Source organism: Prionailurus viverrinus, chromosome F2 (genome assembly GCF_022837055.1).
Source record: "Prionailurus viverrinus isolate Anna chromosome F2, UM_Priviv_1.0, whole genome shotgun sequence".
Taxonomy (NCBI): Eukaryota; Metazoa; Chordata; class Mammalia; order Carnivora; family Felidae; genus Prionailurus; species Prionailurus viverrinus.
In genome coordinates, this window is record NC_062578.1 from 80071926 (window position 1) to 80099737 (window position 27812).

General features: G+C 51.7%; 1 protein-coding gene across 3 annotated transcripts in view; it reads right to left on the bottom strand.

Annotated features, from left to right (window-relative positions):
• Positions 1-27812, bottom strand: part of TRAPPC9 (trafficking protein particle complex subunit 9) — a 568190-nt gene that overhangs the window by 173386 nt on the left and 366992 nt on the right. For 2 of the 3 annotated variants that reach the window (XM_047842486.1, XM_047842485.1), the window contains one exon: positions 16295-16405. In XM_047842486.1, coding sequence (XP_047698442.1) covers positions 16295-16405 — 111 coding nt within the window. Of the gene's footprint in view, positions 1-12285; positions 12519-16294; positions 16406-27812 lie in introns of those variants that run through there. The other variant, XM_047842487.1, reaches the window with a different exon arrangement.

Below are 27812 nucleotides of genomic sequence, written 5' to 3' on the forward strand. Positions count from 1 at the left end.
TGGACACCTCACACGTGCAGACACTTAGAAAGGGATGGGAATGGAAAACAAGGATTTACATACTCTTGTGTATCCTGAAATGTGCCCTTTGTGCTCGGAGGTCACAGCTGCTCCCCACAGGACAACCCTTTTCTCCAGAATAGACACCACGTCCCCCGAACAGAGTGGGGTCTGCACAAGCCCTACTGAGTCGGGGAGCACAAGCCTCGTGCACAGAGCTGCAGAACGTGGGGTGCCAAGGGGGCCCTGCCTGAAGTCCTGTTGAAGCAGAAAATGCTGCCTCTGTGAATTTTTAATAGAAGCACTTACCAAGGACAAAGACCCCCAACGCACAGAAGCTTTGCCTCCCGGCCTCTGGGAGCCCCCGGCTGGCACGGGCTAACTAAGATTTTCCCATCAAGGTGTCCATTATCATTCATCAACCATAACCTCAGCTTCCTTGTTCTAGAAACATCCCCAAACACAAGGAGCAAATACAAATAATGCAATTACTTTTTAAAAATAGAGAAGAATCCCAGAGGGGAGAGAGGAAGCTCCATGTTAAGCAGGGAGTCTGCTGTGTGCTGAATACAGAGCAGGTTCACGAGGGATGATTAATTGGAAATAACAGAATTTCCTTTAACCTAATCGCCAGTAAGCAGCGCAGAAGGAAGCAAGGCAGACGGGCATCTGGGAGGGTGGTGCGGCCTCGGGGACGGCCTCTCCCAGCACAACACCCTGTGTTCTCACCGAGGGGGGCTCAGGGGGAGAGGTCCTCGGGATGCATCAATTATTGAGAAGAAGAAACATCTTCCAGAAAAATGGGCATACACAAGCAGGAAAGGTAAGGGTGTGGCCTTCCCCGCCCCTCCCCCACGGGGCAAGGAGCCCATCCGGTTCTCCCTCTACCAGGCGGGCATAGGCCTTCCTGGGATCGCTGAGACGTCAAGGAAGTCTACCGAACCAGCCGCACAACACCGGGCACGTGCCGGGTGTCCGTGCATCGTGGTGCCTTTCTGGTTCTGCTACAGCCAAGCCCGAGAACAGACAGCAGGCCTGTTTCTTCACGCAGCAGGGTCGGGGGAGTCTGACGGGTGCTCAGTAAACCCCAGTTAACGCAACAAGGGGCCCATTTCCACACCAAGCACACGCACATCACGCCAGACCAAACGGGCAGTTCTGTGTGCCCTCCTCGGCACTGTGGCCCCAGGAGAGCCCTCTGGGTATACACAGGAAGGAGGGAAAGAACGTAGAGCCAACTGTAACCAACGTGTTCACCCGAGGAAAAAGCAAGCATCCTCCGAAGAGGACGAAGGTGAACCCAAGACAGGCCAGGCTATGCAAGTGTGTGAGGCAGACAGAGATGATGGCTGTGTCCACACATCCAGTGTCCCTCCCTACGGGGCCATCCACCCCTGCCTCCTGGTGTCCCTCCCCACGGGGCCATCCACCCCCACGTCCTGGTGCCCTTCCCTACAGGGCCATCCGCCCCCACCTCCCAGTGTCCCTCCCTACGGGGCCGTCCACCCCCGCCTCCTGACTTCAGGCTGGCTGTGACCTGCTGGACACAGAACACGTGGAAATGACAGGCCACATGTAAGCAGCATGCTCCCGAGCTGTCATGTGGCCTGTCCCCTCCCCTTCTCCCTCTGCCACAAAACCAGCGCGTCTTAGACAGAACGTGGGTCCTGAATGACAGCCCCATGAGCTGAGCTGCAGCCTGCCTGTCGTGCACACAGGAGGCCTGAGCGGGAAGCCATCGTTCGTCATGCTAAGTCACGACAATTCCGGGCCTTCTGCAACTGCACAGGACCTGAGCCTCTACTGCCGGGAGGCACATGGGGATGTCATTCTGTTCCCAACGGGCTGGGCGCCAACACAGAGATGTGACAAACACGTGAGCCCTGCCCAAGGTGGCTCCCAGGGCAGGGACATGTAAGAGACACTGGCATCACGTGAGAGGCGGAGGGCGGGTGGACACGGTCTTAAAGGACAAAGAGGTGGTTAGACAGATTGGGCGGTACACGGCGTCCCCAAGAAAGGACCACCGGCGCCATCCAGGCCCCAGCCCCCGTGACGCTCTACATTGTGACGCTCCAACGCGACGTCCTTCTTTTTCGTTTCCTTAACTGGAACAGTATGAGGAGAAGAGAAGGGCAGGAACGCACACGTTGTTTCCGGCTTTTAAAAACGCACAGTGATTCTTATAAAACTGAACACACTTTGACCATGCGATTTAGACACCACACACCTTACTACCTACATAAAGGAGCTGGAAACCTCTGTCCACACGAAAACCCGCACGTGGATGTTTACAGCAGCTTTATTCACAATTGCCTGAATCTGGACACAACCAAGATGTCTCTCAGGCGGTGCACGGGTAAGCTGCGGTCCATCCAGACAACGGGTTATCACCCAGCGCCTCACAGAAATGAACTACCGTGCCACGAAGGAACCCTAAACACGCATCGCTAACTCAAAGGGGCCGATCCGAACGATTCCAACTACAGGATGTTCTGGAAAAGGCAAAACTAAGGAGGCAGCGAAAGGACCAGTGTTTATGAGGGTTGGGAGCACGGAAGGAGGAACAGGCAGAGTGCAGAGGATTTCATCACGGCGGATGCAGGTCATTTGCCCAAACCCACGGAATAAGCAACAGTAAGAGGTGAGACTCTTTTCCAGTACAAAGCCGGTCTCCCTGCAGGTGAGGGCGGTACAGGGACGTGGGCAGGTGCTCTGTTTCTCCTAAGAAACCCGCAGCCTTCGCCCTGGGGCCTTACGACCTCCCCACCTCTCAGGGCCGGCTTGTTATCTAGGTGTCCCGTCGCCCCCTCTCAGGAGTCTTAGGCTCTTTCCCGGCACGGGAAGCCCACTGTGTCCCCAGTGTGGAGTCTCAGGAGTGTCCATGACGACCCTGAGGTCAGATGGGAGGACGTGGCCACAGGCGAAGCAGGCCTCGGGCACACCGTCCGCCAACTGAGTCACACGTTCAGGAAAGCAGCCACTGCCCACTCCCTCGGTCTCGTCCTACGGGGCCTTTGCCTCTTCTCCGTGCTGCTGAGACAGAACGGCACTCTGAGGGTCTCAAGAGAAAAGAAGTAGACTCCCATTTACGGAGAGGTCCCCAAATCCTGCCCAGGCTCTATGCTGGGACTGGATTGCTGGTCGTGCACTGCTCAGACCCACCTTGCCCGGCGGGCGTGGTCACCGTCCCTGCTTTGTAGATGGCAGCACGGAGGCAAGGGCGAGCTCTCCAGCCAGGATCATGCAATGTGCAAAAGGCAGGACGACTGTGACCCAGGTCTCCAGGCCCCAGAGCTCCCGCCTTCCCACCGTTTCTAAAGTGGGGAGGATATCAGCCACAAGCACGCTTCAGACAAAGGCCACGAGCTGTGACAGTAACTCACACGCATTAAGAATAACGTTCATGGTTTCATGCGTGTGCAGGTATGTATAAACTCAGGTCCCTCACAGATCATACGTCGTGCGTGTATAACACGTATGTCCTACAGGCATCCCTGGGAGATTCCGGAAGGCAGCTGGCAAGACGGCCACGAATGGGGAGAGGCCTGTTCCCACATGGAAACTCCACACCCAGGCTCCAGGAATGACACCCAACACGGTGTCCCTCCTGCCTGTCTTGCAGCCGCTCCCGTGACGCACTGACTGCCCGGTTGCCGGCCTTCCCCCCAACCCAGCAGGAGGCTCTGTGCTGCCTGAGTCCCCGTGCCGGGCACACGGCGTGGCTCCCGACTCGGTCAAAACGAATCGGCGGGGGGAGTTCCCGGCATCGTGTACACAAGCCCGGCTCAGACCCTGGCTTGGATGCACACCTGCTGCGTCACGTGGGGTGAGTCACGTGATCTCACCGAGCCTCAGTTTCCTCGGCTGGCAAGTGGGGATCATCTGACAAAAGGGTGACAGAGGCGACCCGAGAGGACTGGAAGTCTGCTAACAGGCGCGGCTCTCCAACGTGACCACGTAGGGGAGAGCGTGTCAGCAAACGGTCAGTGCGGAAAGCCCTGGAACGTTCCCTCTGCCAAGGGCGGCAGGCATTACGGTTCGCGCCCTGGAGACCATGCTGGCTTCCCTTCCATCTTGGGCAGGGGCCAGCGGCTAACAGGTCTTCGGACTTGATGTAAGTTCGCAGAGACTTTGTGAACTGACGCAAATTAAAGGCTCCATTTCGTCCACCCCATCTCACCCGGATTTTGCCGCCAAGCACTCCCGCAGGCGAGCACTGGGCCTTGTCGTCCAAGCTCCCAGCCGGTTTTCAACTGCAGTACCTCCCTCACGATGTGAAAAACGTTGTGTAAGCCACAGTCCGCGGAAGGACACAGCCACTCTCCTGGGCCGGAATTCACGTGCTAAGTCACATGCACACACGCACAGCACGCCTTTGACAAGATCCCCCCACCCAAGAGCAAAGTCGCTGGACTGGTTTCGGGGCTGCCGATCCAGGACGTGCCCGCCTGGGGGACCAGCCTGCCGGGTGCACCCCATGCCCAGCAGGCAGGCCCGGGTAAACCTCCTCCAGCCCCTTCCACTTCTCCTCCAGCCCGGAGTGGGGTTTGCGTTGCATTCCTGGGCTGCAAAGCTGTGTGAGGTCCAACCTGAGGAAACACAGCGCCAGCCAGGCCCCAACAGAAACAACAGATGCCCAGAGCCCCGCTCTCTGAGCTTTCGCGGTGAGCAAGCCCCAGCAGGGCCGGGACGGCCAGGGCCCAGCAGCCTGAGGTCCCCTGTGCGGCTCCAGAATGCCCTTCCCGGGAAACAAGGGATCGCTCGGCCCTCCCACTCTCTCCCAGGAAGACCTGTTCCCTTTCTCCCAGCAGGGAACAGAGTCACAATGGCCAAATTTTCCAAGGGCCCCGAAAGGGTACCTCAGCCCTGGCTTCTGTTCTCTCACGGGACCTGAAGAGGTCCTGGTCTGCGGGGCTGGAGGCTTCACAAGGCCCGAGCGGCAAGCCCCAGGTCAGAGACCGAGGACTTGGCAGTGGGAGAGACGGACCTTTGGCCCCCCGTCCGGTTCTCCTTGCCCAAGGTCAGAGCAGCATTTCTGCTTGGCTGGAAGCCTGCCTGTGGCCGCAGCCTGTGCAGCCCACCGAGCCCTCCCCCAGCCCGCTCTGACCCTGCACTCCCTGGGGGAGTGAACAGCAACACCATCCACCCAGCTGTCCGGACGAGATACTTCCTTCCTTCTCACACCCACCCCCAAGCCCTGCCAACTCTCCCTCCCTCCCGAGGGGTCTAGGGCCCAGCCTCTCCTCGCAGCACAGAAGGCACCCCAGTCGCACCCACTACCTAGACCAGGACCCGGGCTCTCTCCAGCTGTCACCCCTTTCCAGACACTCCCTAGAGGCCAGTCTGACACTGTCCCACCTAAAACGCTCTTGGGACCGTCCCTTCCCCTCCAGAACAAGACCCGGCTGTGGCTCACAGGCCCTGCTGCCTCTCTGGCCTCTCCTCTCTGCCCGTGCAGCCCCAACCCGGAACAGTCCCCTCCCGCCTGCTGGACCCAGCATGTTCTCCTGGCCTAGCAGCCCCGTCTCCCATCTGCCCTGGTCTGGCCGGCTCCTTCTTGGCCCCAGGCTCCCGGGAAGATCTTCAGGGAGACACTGTCCACAGCCACCCCACCCCACCCCGCCCCCAGCTGGCCAGGGGATGGGCCCCGGCACTCACATCCCCTGCCCCGAGCCCGACGCCAGGGTGGGTGGTCAGTCTGCACAGTGCTCTGTGCGACACAGCCAAGTCTCGCCCTCAGCTCTTCTGACAACAGCGAGTCTGGAACAAATGGAAACAGGAATGAAGGCCAAAGGTGTCCATTAGAGATTTACGGACTGGTGCCTACACATCCCACCGCCACCCAACCCCCACGCCCACAACCCTCCACCAAATCCTCGACAGAGACCTTACTGAAGTATGTTAAAGGGATGCGGTCTCTAACCACTTGTCGATTATCCACGGCACAGCTCTGATGCGAGGGTGAGCCCCAAACTTAGAGGACCACTTTATCCTATAGGGGATAAAATGTGGTATCTTCTTGCCAGTTTCCCCCACAGGAATAGGTACACAAGACGGAGGTAAGGGGAAGAATCACGCCTTAGGAGGACACACCCAGGATGCCCTTCGGTACATTAGAAAAGCGTGTCCCCTCCGGGCGGGCACATCGCAAACGCCACTCCCCCTGTGCAGGCCAATTAGAGGAAGGCACTCTCTCCCCTACGCTAACACCGGCCCTAACAGCATTCCAGACCACAGTGTGGGTGGAATTTTAGACCCCCCGCCCCCCCGGGCCAGGGACAACTTACACGAGGTACCGACTATGCCGTCACATGCCACGGCCCCAGTTATGACTCAACCAACTCAAAGCAATGCTGGTCCCTGAAGCTCTGACCTCAGCATCTGAGGCCGGATCCCTGGAGCAACAGAGAGAATGAAGACCTCAGACCCCCGAGAGGAGAGGACACTGTGAATGACACTGCAGCCAGCCCACTGTTACCCCACTCACCACCAAACAGCACCTGAGCACCTACTACGTGCTGGACGCTGGCCCAAGGAGGGGAGACATCCGACAACAACCACGACACAAACACGGCTCTCAAACAATTCCCCACGTGGCCCCGGCGGTTCCGGCACTTGCCACAGGGGACAGTCACAAATTCTGGTGTCCTAGCAGCACCCAACCAATCAGGTCAGGACACGGGATTAGGAGCGGGGGGAAGACAGGCATCACTTTATTAGAAAGGTCCCTGTCATTACAGTACACAGCAAAGCTCGGGGCCTTCTAGTCTGGCAGGAGTGAGAATAAGAGAGACCACCGAGACCCTGTGGGCATGCAGAAGAGCAGGACGTTTCTAGCAGGGAGACCGGGGGTGCAAAGCAGGGCGTGACGCCACATCCTGCAGGTGCCCCCTCTGCAAGCCACATCTCTGCTCTCCCAGCCGCCCAGGGTGTGGAAGGAGGAAGCAGGGCATAGGGGAAGGAGGCACGTGCTCCCTCTAGGGCTTCCTGTGGCCTCCTGAGGGTTGTCCTTCTGCCCTTGGTTCTAACAGGTACAGTCCCACAACGTGGCACCTCCCTCTGAGACTCCAGACTCCAGGCATCCTCAGAGTGCCGTGTGTCGGCCCCACGCCCACAGTGGCCGGCTTCTAACTAATAATCCCAGTCCCCTGCCTTGGCCACCAGCACCAGGGACGGTGAAGCTCCCTGCAGCGGCGACACCGGACGCCTCGCTGGTCCGTTCTACGCTCACAGTTACCTAGTTACCAACCTCACGCCTCGATAACAATTCCTTACATCAAATCCTCTCTGTGGCTTCTGACTCCTGATGATGAGAACTTTCTCTGCCTCAACATCAGACACCATTGACAAGCCAGGGAAATGAGGTTCCAAATAACAACTAATCACCTAAGCAACACTCTGGTATAGTCATCTCCCCAAAAAGGAAACACAAGACCTCAAATGCATGCCCTTCACCCACCAGCCACGGTGGCTGGACTGGTGGGAACCGTTTTCAAGGCGTGACACTGGAGTACTGAAAAATAACCACGTGCCACCTGTGGAGCGCCCACTGTAGGTCGCGGGTGACGCCGTGTACTCAACACGGCTTAACGCCGGCATTTGTAACCACCTCTGACAGGCATTACTGTTCCCATTTTAAAGAAAAGCGCTGGGACCTCAGACCATAAAAATCCTCGAAGGGAACACAGGCAGTAATTTCTTTGACATCGGCCGAAGCAACAATTTTCTGTATATGTCTCCAGAGGTGAGGGAAAATGAAAGCAAAAATAAACTACCGGGACCCCATCAAAATACAAAGCTTCTGCACAGCAAAGGAAACAACCCACAAAACTAAAAGGCAGCCTGCAGAATGGGAGGAGACATTTGCGAATGGCATATCCGATAAAGGGTTAGTGTCCAAAATATATAAAGAACTTCTAAAACTCAACACCCAAGAAACAAATAATCCGATTAAAAAATGAGAAGACGTGAATAGATGCATTTCCAAAAACAACATACAAATGGTCAACGGACACATGAAAAGATGCTCGATATCACTCATCATTAGGGAAACACAAATCAGAAGTACAATGAGATACCACCGGACACACGTCAGAACGGCTAGAATTAACGACACGGGACACAACAGATGCTCGCTATGATGCAGAGAAAGGGGAGCCCTGTGCACAGCAGATGGGAACGCGAACGGGCACAGCCACTCTGGACAACAGGCCGGAGGTTCCTCAAAAAGTTTCAAGAGAAAACAAACTACCACCTTACAACCCAGCAATTGCACTATTAGGTATTTACCCAAAGGATACAAAAATACTGATTCAGAGAGGTACACGCACCCTGATGTGCATAGTGGCGCTCTCGGCAACAGTCAAATTATGGAAGGAGCCCAAATGCCCGTCGACTGGTGAATGGATGAAGATGTGGTGCGTGTACACACACACACACACACACACACACACACACACACACACACACGCTAGAATGTTTCCCAACCATCAAGAATGAAATCTAGCCATTTGCGATGATGTGGATGGAGCCAGAGAATATTATGCTAAGTAAAACAAGCCAAGGACAAATCCCCTATGATTTCACTCATATGGGGAACAGAACAAAGAAGCAAGGGGAAAAAAGGAGACTCTGGGAGTCAAACCGAGAAATAGATTCTTACCTCCAGAGGACAAATGGATGGTGACCAGGGGAGGTTGCAGGGGTGGGGGGGGGCAGGTAAGGATGGCAGTGGGCATGGGCAGGGTACTTGCTGTGATGAGCCCTGGGTGTTACACAGAATCACTACATGGATCGCTACGTGGTGCACCTGGAACTAGTATTATGCTGCACGGTAACTACCTGGAATCTAAATAAAAGCAAAATAAAGGAACAGAAGAAAGAAAAGCACTCAGAATTCACCAAGGGCCACACCACTTGCCCAAGACAGCGGAGGGAGCCAGTGGCTAAGCCTGGACGCGGGCTCGGGGCGGCCCCAGGCCAGTGGCCGCTCAGCCTTGGCGCACGAGAGCCCCCGCAGCCACGGGTGGGCCGTGCGTGAAGAGGGGCCGCGTCCCGCACCGGAGGCAAGACTCCCATCAGGAACAACACGGCACAAAGCCCGGCGGAGGCCCCGCATCTGAGACTTTTCAGGAGGAGAAAGCCGCGTGGCGCACGGAACCGACCAGTCATCTTTTTCTTCTCTCGCCAAAAGCACCTCACCCATCACCTGAGTCAGCAGAAGGCTGTGTCTTCCAAGGTGCCAACTCTGTAGCCCACCTGCTCCAGGCTGGACTCCGGCATTTCTCCTCGCTGCCCATTAATCGTCAGGGGCTCCTCCTGAGCAACCTGAGGCAGAGCCGGGTGGTGGAAGCCTCCCTGGACGGGGAATTTAACACCCTGGGTTCTAACATCACTCTACCCAGGGCCTGCTGGATAGACTTGAGCCTCAGTTTCCCCATAAGTCAGCTGAAAGACGAGAACACATCAAGATGCTTTCTGAAGCTGTTTCTAATGGACTCTCCCAGATTCTCTCCAGTTTTCAAGCAAATCCCCAAAACCCTCCACTCAGAATGTGTCAGGAGAGACCGCCCAGGTCAAGGGCACAGGCTCGTCCACAGCAAGGCGCAGGGTATGCTGCCCCGGCCAGGAGGCAAGCAGCAGTTACAAACATGAGTGAGGAGCCCCCAGCACGAGCTCGGGCCCACACAACGAGGTGTGCCCTGCGGGACTCACAAAGAAAGGTCCTCAGAGCATCTGAAGAAAGTGAAGAGGAAAAATAAGGTTATAGGCAGTTGAGCGGTACACCCAGTGTTTGGGCTTGGGCTGTTCTAGGCTGGGGTCCACAGGAACCTGCTACACGACAGCAGGTAGGACCGTGCAGAGCTCACGGTCACCCGCTTCCAGGGGCAGGCGCTCAGTGGCTACAGGTGCCCAGGGTGGGGGATGTGGGTGCCTGGGGACGGGGGGAATGCAAGTGCCCCGGGGGGATGGGTGGTATGGGTGTCTGGGGGTGGGGGGGGACACGTGCACGGTGGGAGAGTGTGGGTGTTGGGGGTGGGGGGGCGCAGGTGCCCAGGGTGGGGTGTAGGTGCCTGGGGATGGGGGGGACCCATGTGCCCCTGGGGGGTGCTGTGGCTCTCTAGGGATGAGGGGACGCATGTGCCCCAGAGGGTGGTGTGGGTGTCTGGGGACGGGGGGGACGCATGTGCTGGGGGGCCTCACTCTGCCAGCACCTTCCCTGCCTCTAAGCGCCTGTGAAGACTTTCATGAGATCACAACTGAAAGAACTGGGGAGGAAGGGCCCCTTGCTGGTCACCTCTCTGACCTGGACTTCTCGTCTGCTAAGAGGGGATGGTGACCGTGAGGAGGACGGCAAGGCAGGAGGAGACCCCGGAAGGCGAGCAGTGGTGTGACTGACTCACGTAGGCGCTGGCACAGCAGCACTTGCTGTCACCCCTACGTCCACTCATTCATTCCCGTGGCCAACGTCTTCTCTCCTGTGACCAAGGAAGAATGAAAACCCAGGGGAGGGAAGAGGCTTGTCTGAGACCCCTCAAGAGGCAGGAGAAGAGCTGAACCAGAGACAGCCCGCAGGGCGGACGCAGCCCTGGGCCGCAGCTGGAGACCGCTCACAGATTAGCAGGAGATGTGGGGTTTGGGGGGGGGGGTGCCACCTGGCCGTCTCTGTCACCGGAACAGTGTCCAGGCGAGGCTTCGGAGCACCGGGGCGCAGCGTGCTCTGGGAGCCCCTCCTGCCCTGTGGCGGGAAGGCCACTCTAGCATGCCCGTGACAGGGCAGACCGCTCACCGCCAGCCAGCAACGGGTCCTCCCAGGGAGGCCCCGTCTGGACATGCTGCTACACAGGCGGGGCCTCTGCGTGGGGCAGGGGACAGCGTGGGACAGCCTGAGGCACGGAACATCCTATTACCAGAGTTTTAAAAAGATGCGTACGTAAGTGAGGGTGGTCATGAAATTTAATTTTAATGGTTTGACAATTAAGCAAAAAAACACGTTAATTACCATCTCAATTCTCCAGTAAATTTGCTGCTGGCAGCATCGTATTTTCTTAAGAAAGTTTATGCTGTTTCACGGTGAAAGCTTTCTACTGTTTCTAGTTGTCATCTGCAATCAGACAGGAGGGACGCCCAACTCCGGGGGACACGGCCCCGGAAACTGCAGACGGCCCCCGCAGAGAGGCACCGTGGCCAACAGGCGGGCTTGGCTCCGGGGGCACCTGACTTCCGCCCGCCTTGGCCAGGCGTGGCCTCTCTTGTGCAGAAGCAAACGTGCGTAGCGCTCTCACTGGAGCTGCTGTGAGGTATGGAGACGCCACGGCCTGACAAAAGGGGTGTCTGTGGTACATAGCCCTCGGCTAAATATGGTGTTGCTGCGGGCACCCAGCTAAGGCAGGGGGACGAGGTTGTGAAGGTGACCACTGATGGCGGGGAGCCCCAGGAAATGCAGTCCTTACGGGCCAAGCGTCACGATTCACGTTTGGCAAAAGTGAGCGTAACTCGCGGTCCCTGATTACAGGACTGATGCACCGGCCAAGCCCCAGACACTCATAAGGTGAGCGAGGAGTCACTGATTTCCAGAGGACCCTCCGAAGGAGAGTTCAGGAAAGGGAGGTGGTACTTTCTACACCCATTTGCTGAAATGCTCTATTTTAAGCTGAAAGATTGGGAAGATATCTCTAAGACACATGGTCACAAAAGTGGTGTTTCTAAGCTAAGCACACGAGCGTTTCATCCATCAAGAGCTCTCTCACAGTATCCCCGAGAGCACGCCATGCCTGCACTTGTACGGCAGCCCAAGCTCACTCCTACTCTGCTGTTCTGCTCCACATCAGCACCCCTTCCTCCAGGAAGCCTTCCCAGCCGCCCCTCATCCTGTCTGGGCCAGATTTCTGACTGCATGCTTTCACCCCCCCTCACTGTGCATGCCGACTGCCTGATGGTATGCCTCGATTCCACACCAAAACAGAGGGCAGGGCGATGCCACCTTCCCTCACCGTCTCACCTGCTGGCCAGGCCCGCCACCAGCCCAACACTCTGGGAGCATCTGTGAAATGAATTCATGAACACCTTGGAAGCCAAAATCCGAGCAGCTTCTCCATCTTCCCGGCCTTCTGCCGGCCTTTACACTTGATAGGGGACCTCACAGGGCTGGTCACACACAGAGCACAAGGGGAGAGGAACAGAACCTCTCTCAACCTTGGGTCACCATTGCAAGGACAGCCGTGAGCCAGATAATGAGAGGCCCACCGAGTGACTGTGAACACCGGACTCTTCACTTATCTATCAAATGCAGACAACGCCTCCGTCGAGTGACCTTGAGGACACGAGTGCCTAACTCCCAACACACAGGCCCGGTAACTGTGCCTTCCACTGTTTCTTCCACCTGGAAGCACGTTGCTCCTGAGGACATACGCTTCCGGTACTGGGTAGAATGAGGTCTCCTCTTCTACTGGCGGGGAGCAGAGGCAAGCACCTCAATCTAGTGGAGGGGTCCCCCTCCTGGAGGACAGGCCACCCTTAAGAGAAAGTCAAATGCCTGTTGGCCCAGGGATGCCTGGGCTCTGGGCAGGGCAGTAACAACGCCACACTAACCCAGCACCCTGGCCATTTAAGACTAGGCCATCTCTAGCACAATGCGCTGTCCGTCCGCCCACCTCCGGGGTGGCCGTGGGAACATCACCTACAGGCAGAGGGATTAACGCGGAGTCCAAGAACCACTGCGCCCTCACCTGCGGCCAGAGCCCAACCCCACGTGGGAGCTTGACCGCAGAGAAGCCTCCTTCTTCAGCCCTGGGCAAAGCATGAGGTACGGTGGGGATGGTTCCTCATGGGGGAAGGGAAGAGGCAGGACACTGGCTGAGCTCAGGACTCCGGGAAGAGACGGGACCCTGAGGACACGGCCTGGATACACAGGGACAGCGTCCCAGCCAAGTCTGCCAGGTGCTGCGAGGCTCCACCGTACCTGCTCCCTCCACCAGAACTGCTCTGTGAGAACCCAAGAGCTGCGATGCCCACCGCAGGGGTAGAGGGTGTGTCTGATGTGGTCCGGGGAAGGCCAGGGAGGCTCAGAAAGCAGAAAGGAAGCACCTCCCTGCGCCCCACAAACACCGAGCTCCCTGGCACTCAACACTGGTTAGTGGGGACAGTGGGACCAGAGCCAAACAGGACCTCCCAGACCAGTGGCTCACCACTCGCACCCGGGCCAGCAAGATGCCCCGTTGGGCAGGGAAGGTAGAGGCGCCTGGCTGGTTGCAGGGGACGCTCATCGCCTGCACCTCGCACCTGCTCCTGCTGGGAGGGGCCCCTGTTTATCCCCGCACTCACGGAGCCCGAGGCAGGTACCACAGAGCAGGTTCTCGAAGCACCAATGCTTATTGGGTGAATATTTTATGAATGAATAGAGAACGTGTGAGCTAGGAGCATTGAGAAATGAGAATTTAAGCACAAGGCTCGATAACGAGCAAGCCTGAAGCACAAGACTAATTTGTGATCATCTGCGAATGGGACTGCTAACATCATCCTTCCATCCATGAGAACGATCCAGGAGAGAACGGGCTTAACAGTTTCTAATTTTTAACAACAGGTTTCACGTCAGTGTCAGAAGACGGCCAGATTTGCATCCCCTGGGGCCTCAGACCGCATCCGAACATCCAGACAAAGACAAGGCAGAGAGCAGAGAGCAGACAGCATCCTCCACAATGTGGAGAACAGCACTGGGCCCAGGCAGCTGCCGGGGGTGTAGACCCCAGGATGCGCCGGCGCCCTACAAAGCAGCCGGCCCTGCACCAGGCGCATTCAGCCGCGACCTGTGTGCAGGTGCAGCACGTGAGCCCCCGCACAGCCATCCCCACACGGCAAGTCCTCTGCAGGGGACCGGACAGACACCTCCAGGGGGAGTGTTCCGGGCTCCTCTCAAAGGCAGGCCATGAAGGCCCCAAGTCACTGGACCTCAGGCCTCCAACTATCAGCCTAAACTGTCCTGCAGTGGGGACCCTAGAGCCTGACCCTGCATCCGTGTGCGTCATGAGCAATAATCACACGAAACAGCAATACTTTGGAGCAGCCTCAGAGTGGATTAGCGTGGACACAGACAAAGTGGCGTATTCGTGCAATGAAATATAAATACCAGTTGAAAGGAGAGAAGCAGATTTATACTTAGCTCCGAAGCGGAATGCTGATTTAAAGTTATAAAAAGATGCATTTTTAAAAAGACATATGCGATATAGAACCGCTTGTCATAAAAAACTCTGGAAGTAATGTTTGGTTGTAGATATAAATACAATAAAAGTAGCAAAACATGGAATGAATGATTCCATCGCCTCCAAGACAGCAATTCCCCACCGAGGAGGGAGGGAGGGAGGAATAAAGATGGCAGTCCAGGGAGGAGGGCTGAGCTACTCCTGCACTCAGTTTTTTCCAGCATTTGCTTAGGAAAAATGTCAACCGTAACGCTGAAAGAACTCTCCCGTGAACATCCCATAAGGCCCTTGGAAGAGTCCACCGTCAACAGTTCACTCCATGTGCTTTCCGGCTCCTCTCTCCACGACCAGCCCCTTTACCCATCATTAGTCCTTCTCAGACCTTCCAGAGATGCTGCCGACGGCGGGCGGCCCTCCACAGCCGATCTTCAGCTAGCGCTCAACGTGTGTACAGTTTTTCTTTCGAGGTGACGTTGACTTACAACGGAACGCGCCAGTCTTAAGCGCACAGGTGCTGAATTTTAACAAATGCGAACCCGTGTGTGGCCCACACCCAAAAATCAAGTTGTACAACAAGACCCCCCAGAAAACACCTGTGCCCCTTCCTGCTCGACCCCCAGCCCAGCCCCTGCAGAGGCAACCGATGTGCTGCTTTTTCCACAGTGCACCAGTTTACTCGCTCTGGGATTTCAGGCGAATGGAGTCCCACGGCGCCTGCCTCCCTCGGGGAGACCCCCCTCACTCAGTGCTGTGTTCCTGGGATTCACCCTACTGGCTGCGTATTGGGAACGTGTCAGGTCTGGTTGCTGAGCATTCCCCCACTTGCAGGAGAAATGCCACCCTTTGCTTATCCACTTTCCTGTAATGGACATCTGGGCTCTATCTTTTGGCTACGAACATTCTTGTGTAAGTCTTTTTGTGAATAAACATTTACATTTTTCTTGAATAAATTACTGGATTTGGAACTGCTGGGCACAGGGTAGGTGTGCGTTTAGTTTTCTAAGAAACCGCAAACCCTCCTGAAAGTGGTCACACCAGCTCATCCCCCCACCGAGGCGGGTGAGTTCCGGCTGCTTCACATCCTCACCAGCATCCAGCACCGTCCGTGTCTTTAAACACTCTGATGAATGTGGAGTGGTGTGGCTTGAAATTATAATTCCCCCACCGACTGTGTTCATGTCAGTTTTTTTTTAAGCATTTTATTTCCCTAAATAAAGAGGAAGACACAGACAAGACTGACAGAGGAAGAATGATGAAGTGAAGGAGTGAGGAAGAAAGATAGGAAGAGACAGAGATCTGGGGCCAATATGACCGAGCGCTTAAATCTGGGACATGCGTGTGCCGGTTTCCAAATTATTTTCTTTCTGTGGAAAGTATTTTGCAATTAAACATAAAAATTGCATTCCATTTCCATCTCATCCCAGCTATAATTCCGGCTATACCATACGAGCTGGGCTTGGAGACACAGGTGCCGACGTGAGCAGAGGCCCCGCGGGCAGGGGGCTGGCCCGGGGAAGGGGCTCCCCAGGCAGAAGAGCTTCCCCCTAAAGTCCACCTGCCTCGGGACATGCCCTGGGGGCCCTGGCTTTGCTCGGGTCAGCGCTCACTTCCAACTCCGCTCCTGCCGGACCAGGGCACGTCCACAGCTCGGTGGAGCCCCGTCTTTGCCATCTGGGGACTGGGAGTGGGTGGCACCACACCCCTCCCGCAGGTCTGAGCCTGGCCTTTTTGCGGAATTCTTCCAAGGGACTTCCCGGCACTACCGATGCAGGCCCCACAATCAACATCAACTGTTCCCAGATACAGCTTCGAGAATTTGCCAGCCAAGGCAGGCCCAGGCGCCACAGCGCCTCCCAAGATGTGGCTCCCGGAAGCACGTGCCACTGCTTCCTTCGACAGACACCCCGTGGCTTTACCTCGACTCGACACCTGCCTCCAATTCGAAGCCACTTCAGGTTCTTTCACTGAACCTTGCACGGAGAGACAGACAGACAAGCCCGCCTATCCTCTGGGGGCTCAGAGGGAGGGTTATCTCAAGGTGTTTCCGAGTGAGGTGAGGGAAGCAGGGAGAGGCAGGACGCGGGGACACTCACCGCTGACACTCGCCGGCGTGCAAGATGAGCTCCTCGTTGCCGCGGGCGCTGACCGTCAGCTCATGCTCCGTGGAGTTGAAGATATCTAGGAGCAGGTGGCACTGGCGGGTACTGTGTGGAAGACAAGGGAAAGTTGAGGATCTTCTGGGAGCCAGAGAGGAGAGCTACTTGGCCTTTTCTCCCCCCACCAAAGACCTCCCGTTTCTTGAGGATATCAGAGGAGCAACGGATCAAACTGTCACGTGCCCTGGCATGAAGGGTTACAGAGGCTCACTCTGCAAAACAGGTTTGGACATCAGATCCTCCCTGGCCCTGGGGACACACGCCTGTAACGCAGCACGCCCTTTACAAACGAAATGGCCCTGGGACGGTAACCGGAGTTCTCCAAGCCTCGTGCGTGTGAGGCCTCGAACACCGGACGCAGAAGTAAGACAGCGGCTGGCAAAGCGCTTGGTGCACACACAGTGCCTGTCAATGAATGGCGCGTCCACGTCGTGACCCCATTGCCGGGCCTGCGGGGCTCCCGCCGGGGCCCAGCGAGGTGCGGGGCGCTGGCACGTGGAGACCCACATCGCGGGGCGGTGGGGGGGGGGGGGCGGTGTGTGCGCCTACCGGGAGTCTCACACAGACTGCACCTTCCTTACTCTCCCCCACACTCCTGACACCAGCAGCCCTGTTCTCTCTAGTCCAGAAGGTAACAACGCTCAAATCCCAGTTCCCCCGCCACAGCAGAAGTCCAGGAGCCACGGTGTTAGCCAGTGAGGACAGGAGACCTTCTCTCCCAGCTAAGACGGCCCGGCTCCCCCAACAAGAGAAGGTGGTCCCCTCTTCAGCCTCCCCATTCCCACGCCCCACCTGCCTCGACAGGAACAGGATGCTGAGCAGTCCAGCACCCACCGGGAGGCGTGGAAGCTGTGGATGCGAGTGGGGCCGGGAGGATTCTGGGAGGCCAGGACATGTGCAGCAGCAAAAGCAGCCCCTCAGCGCCTCCTGCCCGCCAGACTCCTCAGCTGCACGCACAAACAACAACCGCACGCGTGCCGTCTGGGTCAGTCACCATTTGGTATGTTTCCATTACACTCGAAAGCTCGTCTGAAGCTTGCCCAGTGTCTTAAATACCAAGTGTCACAGCGGCCACACGACAAGGAGCCAGTGTTTGCTCATGTGACCGGGACAGCCGTACCCACGACTGAAGCAGACACAGATGTCAGCAACAGAGGCAGAAATGGTTCTGGAGTGAGGCAAGCACTTTTTCATAGGAGGAAAAAAGGCCTCAGAAGAAGATCTGTGCTTGGGGTCTTCTTCAGCTTGGTAGGTCTTCAAAACATGACCCTCCAGCACCTGGGGGTTCAGTCGGTCAAGGGTCCAACTTCGGCTCAGGTCATGATCTCCTAGTTCATGAGTTCGAGCCCCACGTCGGGCTCCATGCTGACAGCTCAGAGCCTGAAGCCTGCTTCGGATTCTGTGTGTGTGTGTGTGTGTGTGTGTGTCTGCCCCTTGCCTGCACACACTCTCTCTCTCTCTAAAGTAAATAAACATTAAAAAAAAAAAACATGACCCTCCAAAGGGCATCAAAGTTCTCAAGTTTATGTCTCAAGGCTTTGTTGGTAGCACAGGAAGGCGGGAGGGCAAACATCCCGTGTGTGAGGGCTGCCTGCACTTCATTTCACCTCCACACCCTTGGGAAGCTGTCCTCCCCAGACCCGTTTATAGGTAAGGAAAGTGAGGCTCAGGGCACGGCCACCAACACCAGTGAGGCGGCCAACACCCAAGTCTTACAACTCAAAATCCTTTGCTTTTCAGGGTAGAGGGAGTCAAGTATTCTAAACTTCATTGTCTGCTCTTTCCAGAGAAGGGATCTGAGGGGGGAAAGTGTGCAGTCACCTGGCCAGGGACGCACGCACCCACATGCGCACCGCCATCATCATCACCAGGCTACGGGGCATCTGTGAAATACCAGCTCTTCAAGATCTGCACTTGTAAACCCACTCTCAGGGAAGGAAGGTAAACCTTTCTCGTTCCTGCTGTTTCTGTGAGACATTGCCCCACATGTCTTCAGAGAAGCAGGTTCACGTTGGTTGATTCTAGGTTCCTTGGGTGGGAGTGTTTTCCCCAGAGGTACGGCACTTGGAAAATATTCATTAGCTCTGACAGCTGCATACAAGAGGCATCTTCACTCCGCTCACAGAAAAATGAGCTTTCAAGAATGAAGATCTATTCTGCCTTTGTCATAACTTCATGAAATCTTTAATCACAGCAAAATCTTTCATCAGGAATGGGAATTCGTAAAACATTTATCAGAGGAGGAAAATTGAAGTGATTTTTTTAGAGCAGGAAGAAAAGACTCAGATATATGTGGTTTTCACTCACAGAATGTTAGAGAACCGCACGGGAATGAACACCAGTCCGTCATGCTCGTGTGTCCTCTGTTTCCTCTGACTCACTGAGTGTGGGGGCCTCTTGACATGGTGTTTCTATTCCCCAGGAGTGTTGGAGTCATGATGTACTGGAAGACCTTTACTTTCCATCATTCATAAATTAATTTCCTCAACTGCAGCAGCATTTTGTACCCACCATAATGTCCTTCACTCTGTGTATCTTTCCACATCACTTTGGATGATTTTCTTAGGTTTTACGATCCATTTGAGCACATAGCTACTTTTAATCCCAGCTTGCTTTGCTTTGTTTTGTCTTCTTTTTTTGTTTGTGTTTTTCTGGATCCATCTTTATGAAGTATAGGGAAACCCAGGAATACGTCCTGGAAGAACTGGCCCATCTGCCTGGGAAGGGGATGATGCGGTCACGTAGACAGGAGACACACATTCCAGGCAAAGACAGCCGTGTGTGTGTGTGAAACCACCTCAACTGAGTTAGTATGTACTGTTTCCTCTGCTGAGGGTTAGGAACTGTGTCACTTCATCTAACACATACAAACATCCACTGAGTACCTGCTGTGTGTCAGGCACTGTTTCAGGCACTGGGAGTCTGTATGAGAGTAACGAGAAAAATTCACCTCCACCTTCATGGAAATCACAGTGTTGTGATGGGAGAGGGCTGGGAAAGAGGAGGTGAGCTTACAAAATGAAACGTTTAGTCATTTTGTAAAATGAGGAAAATCACACTCAAAAGGCTGTTGAATAGTAGGTGAGGACACAGACCCACACAAATCAGTAACTTTCGTATATGCCAACAAGAAACGATTACCAAATCATTGTGTTAAGAAAGCGTATTTACAATAGCAATGCACTTAGGAATAAATCTTTTTAAAAATGTTTTCAGGACATTCATGAAGAATGGTTTTAAAGTTTTATGGATTGGTATTGAAGACAATGAATAAATGCAGAAATGGATTTTGTTCAAGGAGGGGAAGACTTAACTTTTTTAAAAATACGTCCCCACTTTATAAATTTCCAGAAATTCAATGAAACACAATACAAAATCCCAACAGAGTTTCAGTTTTGGTCAAAACTATTCAAAATACTGCTTCTAAAATTTATATGTAAGACCAAAGGGCGAGTAACATACAGAACAATGGTCAGGATGATGTTTGGAAGGGAGCTGGCCAAACAGATATCAAGAACTGTTATAAAGCTGGAGTAATGAGGACAGTGATGCTGGAGGCAGTGATATACCAATACATCAGTGGAAAAAAACAGGCCCCAAACAGATCCATGAATATAAGACAAGTAGATATATGACTGAAGTGGCAGTGTTGATTAATGGGAAGATTCACTAACTGGTGCTGGTACACATGGTGATGCAGACACAACAAGAAATGATATCCCTACCTCACACCATCAACAAAAATAAATTTCAAATAGACTGAGTAACTAAATGTTAAAAAAATAAGTCCTTTAGAAGAAAACATAGATAAACCTAAATATGAATATATCAAGAACTACATTAAATATAAATGACCTAAACATTATAATTAACAGAGACTGTAAGAACAGACTCAAAAAGATTGAACTATATGTTATTTAGAATAAACTCACTTTAAATAGAACAATATAGCTAGGCTAAAAGTACATGAATAGAAAAGAATACACCAAATAAACATTAATTTAAAAAAAAAAACAACAACCCTGGAGTATTACATTAGGATCAGACACTTCAGGGTACATGTAAGAGCAGAAAATAAGCAGAGATAAAGAAGAATGTTATATCCTAGAAGAGAACACAGGCAAAAACCTCTTTGACTTCAGTGGGAACAATTTCTTACTAGACCCATTTCTGGAAGCAAGGGAAACAAAGCAAACATGAACTATTGGAACCTCATTAAGATAAAAAGCTTCTGCATAGCAACAGAAACCACCAACATAACTAAAAGGCAGCCTATAGAATGGGAAAAGATATTCATAAAGGACATATCAGATAAAGGGTTAGTATCCAAAAATCTATAAAGAACCTATCAAACTCAACACCCAAAAAACAAACAATCCAGTGAAGAAATGGGCAAAAGACATGAATAGTCATTTTCCCAAAGAAGACATTCAGACGGCTAACATGCACATGAAAAAATGCTCAACATCACTCATCACCAGGGAAATACAAGTCAAAACCATGATAAGATATCATCTCACGCCTGTCAGAATGCCCAAAATTAACAACACAAGAAACAATAGGTGTTGGCAAGCATGTGGAGAAAGGGGAATCCTTTTAGACCCTTGGTGGGATTGCAAATTGGTACAGCCACTCTGTAAAACAGTGTGGAGGTTCCTTAAAAAGTTAAAAGCAGAACTACCATATGATCCAGCAATTGTACTACTAGGTATTTAACCAAATGATACAAAAATATTGATTCGAAGGGTTACATGCACCCTGATGTTTTTTTTTTTTAATTTTTTTTTTTCAACGTTTATTTATTTATTTGGGACAGAGAGAGACAGAGCATGAACGGGGGAGGGGCAGAGAGAGAGGGAGACACAGAATCGGAAACAGGCCCCAGGCGCTGAGCCATCAGCCCAGAGCCTGACGCGGGGCTCGAACTCACGGACCGCGAGATCGTGACCTGGCTGAAGTCGGACGCCTAACCGACTGCGCCACCCAGGCGCCCCCACCCTGATGTTTTAGCAGCATTACCAACAATAGCTAAACTATGGAAAGAGCCCAACTGTCCACCAACGGTTGAATGGATAAAGAAGATGTGTTGTGTGTGTGTATACACACACACACACACACACAGACACACACACACACACAGACACACACACACAATGGAATATTAGCCATCAAAAAGAATTAAATCTTGCCATTTGCAATGACATAGATGGAGCTAGACTGTATTATGCTAAGTAAAGTAAGTCAGAGAAAGACAAATACCATATGATTTTACTCATGTACAGTTTAACAGAAGAACATACAGAAAGGGGAAAAGAGAGAGAGAGAGAGAGAGAGGGTACCAAATCATGAGAGACTCTTAACAACAGAAAACAAACTGAGGGTTGATGGAGGGAGGTGGGTGAGCAATGGGCTACATGGGTGATGGGTATTAAGGAGGGCACTTGTGATAAGCACTGGGTGTTGTATGTAAGTGATGAATCACTGAGCTCTACTCCTGAAACCAATATGGTACTGTATGGTAATAACTAGAATTTAAATAAAAATTTGAGAAGAAAATCAATAAGAACATGAAGGATCATTATATAATGATAAAGCATTAATTTACCAAGAACACATAATAATTCTTAACCTAAATACACCTAGCTACAGAAGCTTCAAAATACATACAGAAAGAAAGAGAAGTAAAAGAAGAAATGAACAAAATCGCCAAGTTAAAGATGTCACCCCACTCTCAGCAAGGCACGGCAAATCAGACATGAAATCAGCAAGGACACAGAACAAACAACCCCACAGACCACCTGGATCTGATGGACACTAAGAGAACACTCCACCCAACAGCAGCACAACACATGTACTTCTCAAGTGTTCAGCAACATTTACCAGAATACTGACCATATTTTAAGCCATGAAAAAAAAAAATCCCCACGAATACTACATTCATGAAAACACTATACACAGGTATTCATAGCAGCTCTATTCACAATCACAAAAAGCTGGGGACAATACCCAGAAATGGGCCCACAAATATATGGCCAACTAATCTTTGAAAAAGCAGGAAAGAGAATCCAATGAAAAAAGTCTCTTTAGCAAATGGTGCTGGGAGAACTGGACAACAACATGCAGAAGAAGGAAACTGGACCACTTTCTTACACCAGACACAAAAATAAATTCCAAATGGATGAAAGACCTAAACGTGAGACAGGAAACCATCAAAATCCTACAGGAGAAAACAGGCAGCAACCTCTTTGACCTCGGCTACAGCAACTTCTTACTCGACATGTCTCCAGAGGCAAGGGAAACAAAAGCAAAAATGAACTATTGGGACCTCATCAAGATAAAAAGCTTCTGCACAGCAAAAGAAACAATCAGCAAAACTAAAGGCAACCCTTCAGGATGGGAGAAGCTATGTGTAAATGACATATCGATAAAGGGAAATCTATAAAGAATTTATCCAACTCAACACCAAAGAAAACCCAATAATCCAGTGAAGAAGTGGGCAAAAGTCACGAATAGATACTTTCCCAAAGAAGACATCCAGAGGGCTAATAGGCACATGAAAAGATGCTCAACATCACTCATCATCAGGGAAATACAAATCAAAACCACAGAGATACCACCTTGCACCGGTCAGGATGTCTAAAATTAACAACTCAGGAAACAACAGATGCTAGTGAGGATGTAGAGAAAGGGGAGCCCTACTGCATTCTTGGTGGGAATGCAAACTGGTGCAGCCACTCTGGAAAAGAGTGTGGAGTTTCCCCCAAGAAATTAAAAATAGAACTTCCTTATGACCCAGCAATTGCTCCTAGGAATCTATCCAAAGGATACAAAAATGCTGATTTGAAGGGGCACATGCACCCAATGTTTAGAGCAGTGCTGTCAATAATAGCCGAATTATGGATAGAGCCCGAATGTCCATCAGCTGATGAATGGATTAAGAAGATGTGGTTTACATATACAATGGAATACTATTCAGTGATGAAATAGAAGGAAATCTTGCCATTTACAACAATGTGGATGGAACTGGAGGTTATTACGCTAAGCTAAATAAGTCAGTCAGAGAAAGACAGATATCACATGATTTTACTCATATGTGGAATTTGAGAAACTTAATGGGTGATCCTAGGGGAGAGGAAGGAAAAAAAATAAAAACAGAGAGGGAGGCAAACGTTAAGAGGCTCTTGAAAACAGAGAACAAACTGAGGGTGGCTGGAATGGTGTTGGGTGGGGGGATGGGTTAGATGGGTGATGGGCATTAAGGAGGGCACTTGTTGGGATGAGCGCTGGGGGTTATAGGTCAATGATGAGTCACTGGTTTCTACTCCTGAAGCCAAGACTACAGTGTATGTTAACTAACTTGAAAAAAAAAAAGCTGGGAACAATCCAAATGTCTTTTAATCGGTACAAGAACTCACAAACTACAGTACATCTATACAGCGGAAACCTCCTTGGCAATAAAAAAAAAAAAAAATCCAACTACTGATATATTCAACAACTTGGGACGGATCTCAAAATCAATAGTCAATGAAAAAACTCACTTTCAAAAGCTTAAATACAGCATGATTCCATTTATATAACATTCTGGGAGAGTCAAACCCAGCGATGGAGAACAGATCTGTGGTCACCTGTTGAGGGGTGGGGCAGGGTAAGATTATAACGGGTAACGTAATGAATGAACTTCTAGGGGGTGATAGAACTGTTTTTTACCCTGACTGTGGTGAATATACAAATGTCCATGTGAGTTAGAACTCATAAAACTGTACATCAGAGAAGTCAAGTTTACTGTGTGTCAATTTGAAATGTTTTTAACTGACGCAATTAAAAAACAAACATCATGACGAGTCTGATGAGCTCTAGTGCATAAAACTCGTTGTGAATGAATACCAATTCTGTAGCCCAATGTCTGTAATGTCTTAAGCAAACCGTTTCATTTCTCTGAGCCTCAGTTTTCCCAACGGGCACAAGAGTGCCTGTCTCATAAAATTATTAAAAGGTTCCAATGGAAAAAGAAGGTGGAAGTAGGAGCAGAAAGAAAACTCCGGCAGAGGATTACATCAACACACGAGCTGGTGATTATTATTAGCTGGGTAGCTGTCAGTGGAGCCGCCAAAGGGAAAGCATACAGGCCTGCCAACCAAGCACTCCCGGCTAATTATTCAATATTGACTCAGCTGAAAGTGAGCCTGAGAAATTCCCACGCCAAGGTCTCAGTCTGTCTAAACACCACAGTGCCTCAACCAGAAAGTAAGTGGGGCGCTCTCTCCCCTCAGCCCCCCAGAGTCTGGTCAGTATCTCTGAGGCCTCCCAGGGTCTAAATGTTAGTGTTCAAACATCCCGAGGAGTGCAGTCAAGTGAGCAAACAAAACCAGAACACACGGGGATAGCCACGCACACCAAATTGTCCAAATGCGTGTGGTCTTTTATCAAAGTTCTGTAAGCCTTCTTGTTTTCTCTCATCTGCTTTCTTTCCAGAAAAAAAATGAGTGCCCAGCTTGAGAATGGCAGGAAGGATCTCTGTTTCTAACTTTTCAGTTAATAAGCTCTTAAATAATGTTTTAAAAACTTCCCTTTAAGAGAAGCCACTTGGAATGGCTATAATTACAAAGACACACTAACAAATGTCGGCAAGACGTGCAGAAATTGGAACCCTCAGATACTACTGTGGGAATGCAAAATGGTGCACCCACTTTGCAAAACAGTCTGGCAGGTCCCTAAAATGACTAAATATAGAGTTACCATATGATCCGATATTTCCACTCCTAGGTATCCCCAAGAGAAATAAAAACATATGTCCACACAAAAACTTGCCCATAAATATTCACAACAGTATTATTCGTAACAGCCAGAAAATGGAATCAACCCAAATACCCATCAACTAAAGAATGGATCAACAGAACGTGGTATATCCACACGATGGAATATTATTCAGCCATAAAAACAAAGGACAGGATACTTCACTATGGGTGAACCTTGAAAACCCTATGCTAAGTGGAAGAAGACAGTCACCTACTGCATAATTCCACTGATATAAAATATCAAGAACAGACAATCTAGAGAGATTTGTGGCTGCCAGGAATGAAGGATGGGCGTAACTACTAAAGGGTACAGGGCCTCTTCGGGGAGGATGGAAAGTTCCAAATTTAGACTGCGCTAAGGGTTGAACAACTCTCTGAACATACTAAACATACTCAATTACGGTCTAAGCGGGCGGACTGTATGGTATGCGAATGACGTTTTGATAAAGCTGTTTAAATAGAAAGCAACCATGTCACAGGCTGAGGGTGCAGGACGCAGAGTGCCCAGGGGCCACTGGCGCTCGGAGAAACATGCTCACGGCTCGGTCACAACGCGGTCTCGTCTTCCAACAGACCCAGCATAGCACCACAGCAGCTCCGAAGAACCCACCGCTTACTCTCTGTTACATCGCCGAACTTATACTCAGAATGGACCAAGCGTGAGAGACAGGAGCCAGGAGCACACGTGTGACATTGTGCCTCTGGTGACTGACACCAGGTGTGTGTGCTGGGCACCGCCAGATGCTTTGTGACTCACAACGATAGCACGTAAGCATGACCGGGTCCAATATGGCTTTTCGTTTTCTGGGAATGGTGAGAAGCCAGATTCAAATAGAATTGCTCACAGAAGAATATTTGCAAACAACCGCCTGGAATCACTCCACGTATCAGCATTTGAGACTCACTCTACAAGGATTAAACAAACAAACTAGTAAAACTTTAAAAATGCAAAGTGCAAGAATTCTAATCATTAGGTTGCAAAGAAACTCTGGCCAACCTTTGCTTTTATAGAATCTACCTTTACCCTTACGTTCAATCCCTAAATCAAACGTGACCTAGGCATTTTAAATTGACGTTTATAAATCACACTTTCCAAATATATTAGTGTCTATTATTTGTTAAATAGAAAACTTTACATCTGTCTTTAGTAAGTATATGGTCTTAAAACGAACATCAACAGGTGATATTTAAGGATATCACAACCTAAGATAAAATACAGATCACTTAAAATTATCGATTTTGTTTGTTGTTTATTTTTTTTTTTTTGAGTGAGAGCGCAAACAAGCAGACAAGGGGCAGAGAGAGAGAGAGAGAGAGAGAGAGAGAGAGAGAGAATCCCAGCAGGCTCCAAGCAGTCAGCACAGAGCCCAATGCTCATGAACTGTGAGATCATGACCCAAGCCAAAATTGAGAGTCAGACGCTCAACCAAGCCACCCGGGCCCCCCAAAATTATCAGTTTTAATAGTTTATTACTAAGTATCAGTAAGACACAAAAGGAGTCTCCTCAAGATACACCTGTGAGCAGACACAGAAACTGGGAGGCGGTACACCCGGGGCTCATGGCCAGCAGACCAGGAGCCAGAGAGGGCTAACCGTGTGGGTAACAGTCTAGACGGAATGTCCAGCCGCTCCTGCCTCTGACAGGCTGCGTCCCGCCCTCCAGGCCTCCAATACACTAACAGCTGGAAAGACAATGAAAGGGGGAGGTCAACATCTCAGGGAACGCGAGCCAGCAGGTGGGGGAGGGGAGGAAGCTCCCTCCAACCTGACGCGCCCACCGACCGAACCGCCGTGGCAGCTGGGGGCAGCGGTGCTGCGTGTGGTTCTCCGAGAGGCAAGGCAGCCCTCCTCCCGTCCCCGCAGACAGCCGAGAAGGTGGTGATGGTGGGGCAGAGGCGGGCTCACCACCCTCTCGCGTGGGCTCGCTGGCTGGACCACCCTGGCCCCTGCCACAAGGCAAGAGCACGGGTTCCCCACCCTGCGCTGGACCATCCTTCCCAGAAATTAGATGTGTGAGGCAGCAGCTGAGAGCAGCATCCCAACGATACCACCTCCAGTCCAAGTGGGAGCGGGGCCGCAGCAGGCCTCCCCCAGACACGGACCCAGGGCTAAGCACAGGGCACCGTCTCCAGGACTTCTGGGCCTTTCATGGCCTACTCTATCTCATGGACATCAACAACCTTGCTAAAGCCTCTGTGTTGAAAAAAATCTGGAAAGTTCGGGGCGCCTGGGTGGCTCGATCAGTTACGCATCTGACTTCGGCTCAGGTCATGATCTCCTGGTTCATGGGTTCAAGCCCCGCACAGGGCTCTGTGCTGACAGCTCAGAGCCTGGAGCCTGCTTCGGATTCTGTGTCTCCCTCTCTCTCTGCCTCTCCCCTGCTGGTGCGCGCTCTCTCTCTCTCTCCCTTAAAAGTAAATAAACATTTAAAAAAATTTTAATAAAAAAATTTGGAAAGTTCATTAAATATTATAAAGGGGTCTTCACTGGGCACTTCAAGTAATTCTTCTCAGTATTTATTCTCTCCATTTCCCAACTGCAGACCTGAATATTTTATATCCTACTGGGGAGGGCGGGATGTGGGCTGCACAGGATCTGTACATTTTTTGGCAACTTCCTGTGAAAATCTACTTCAAAATAAATTGGAAAAAAAATGGCA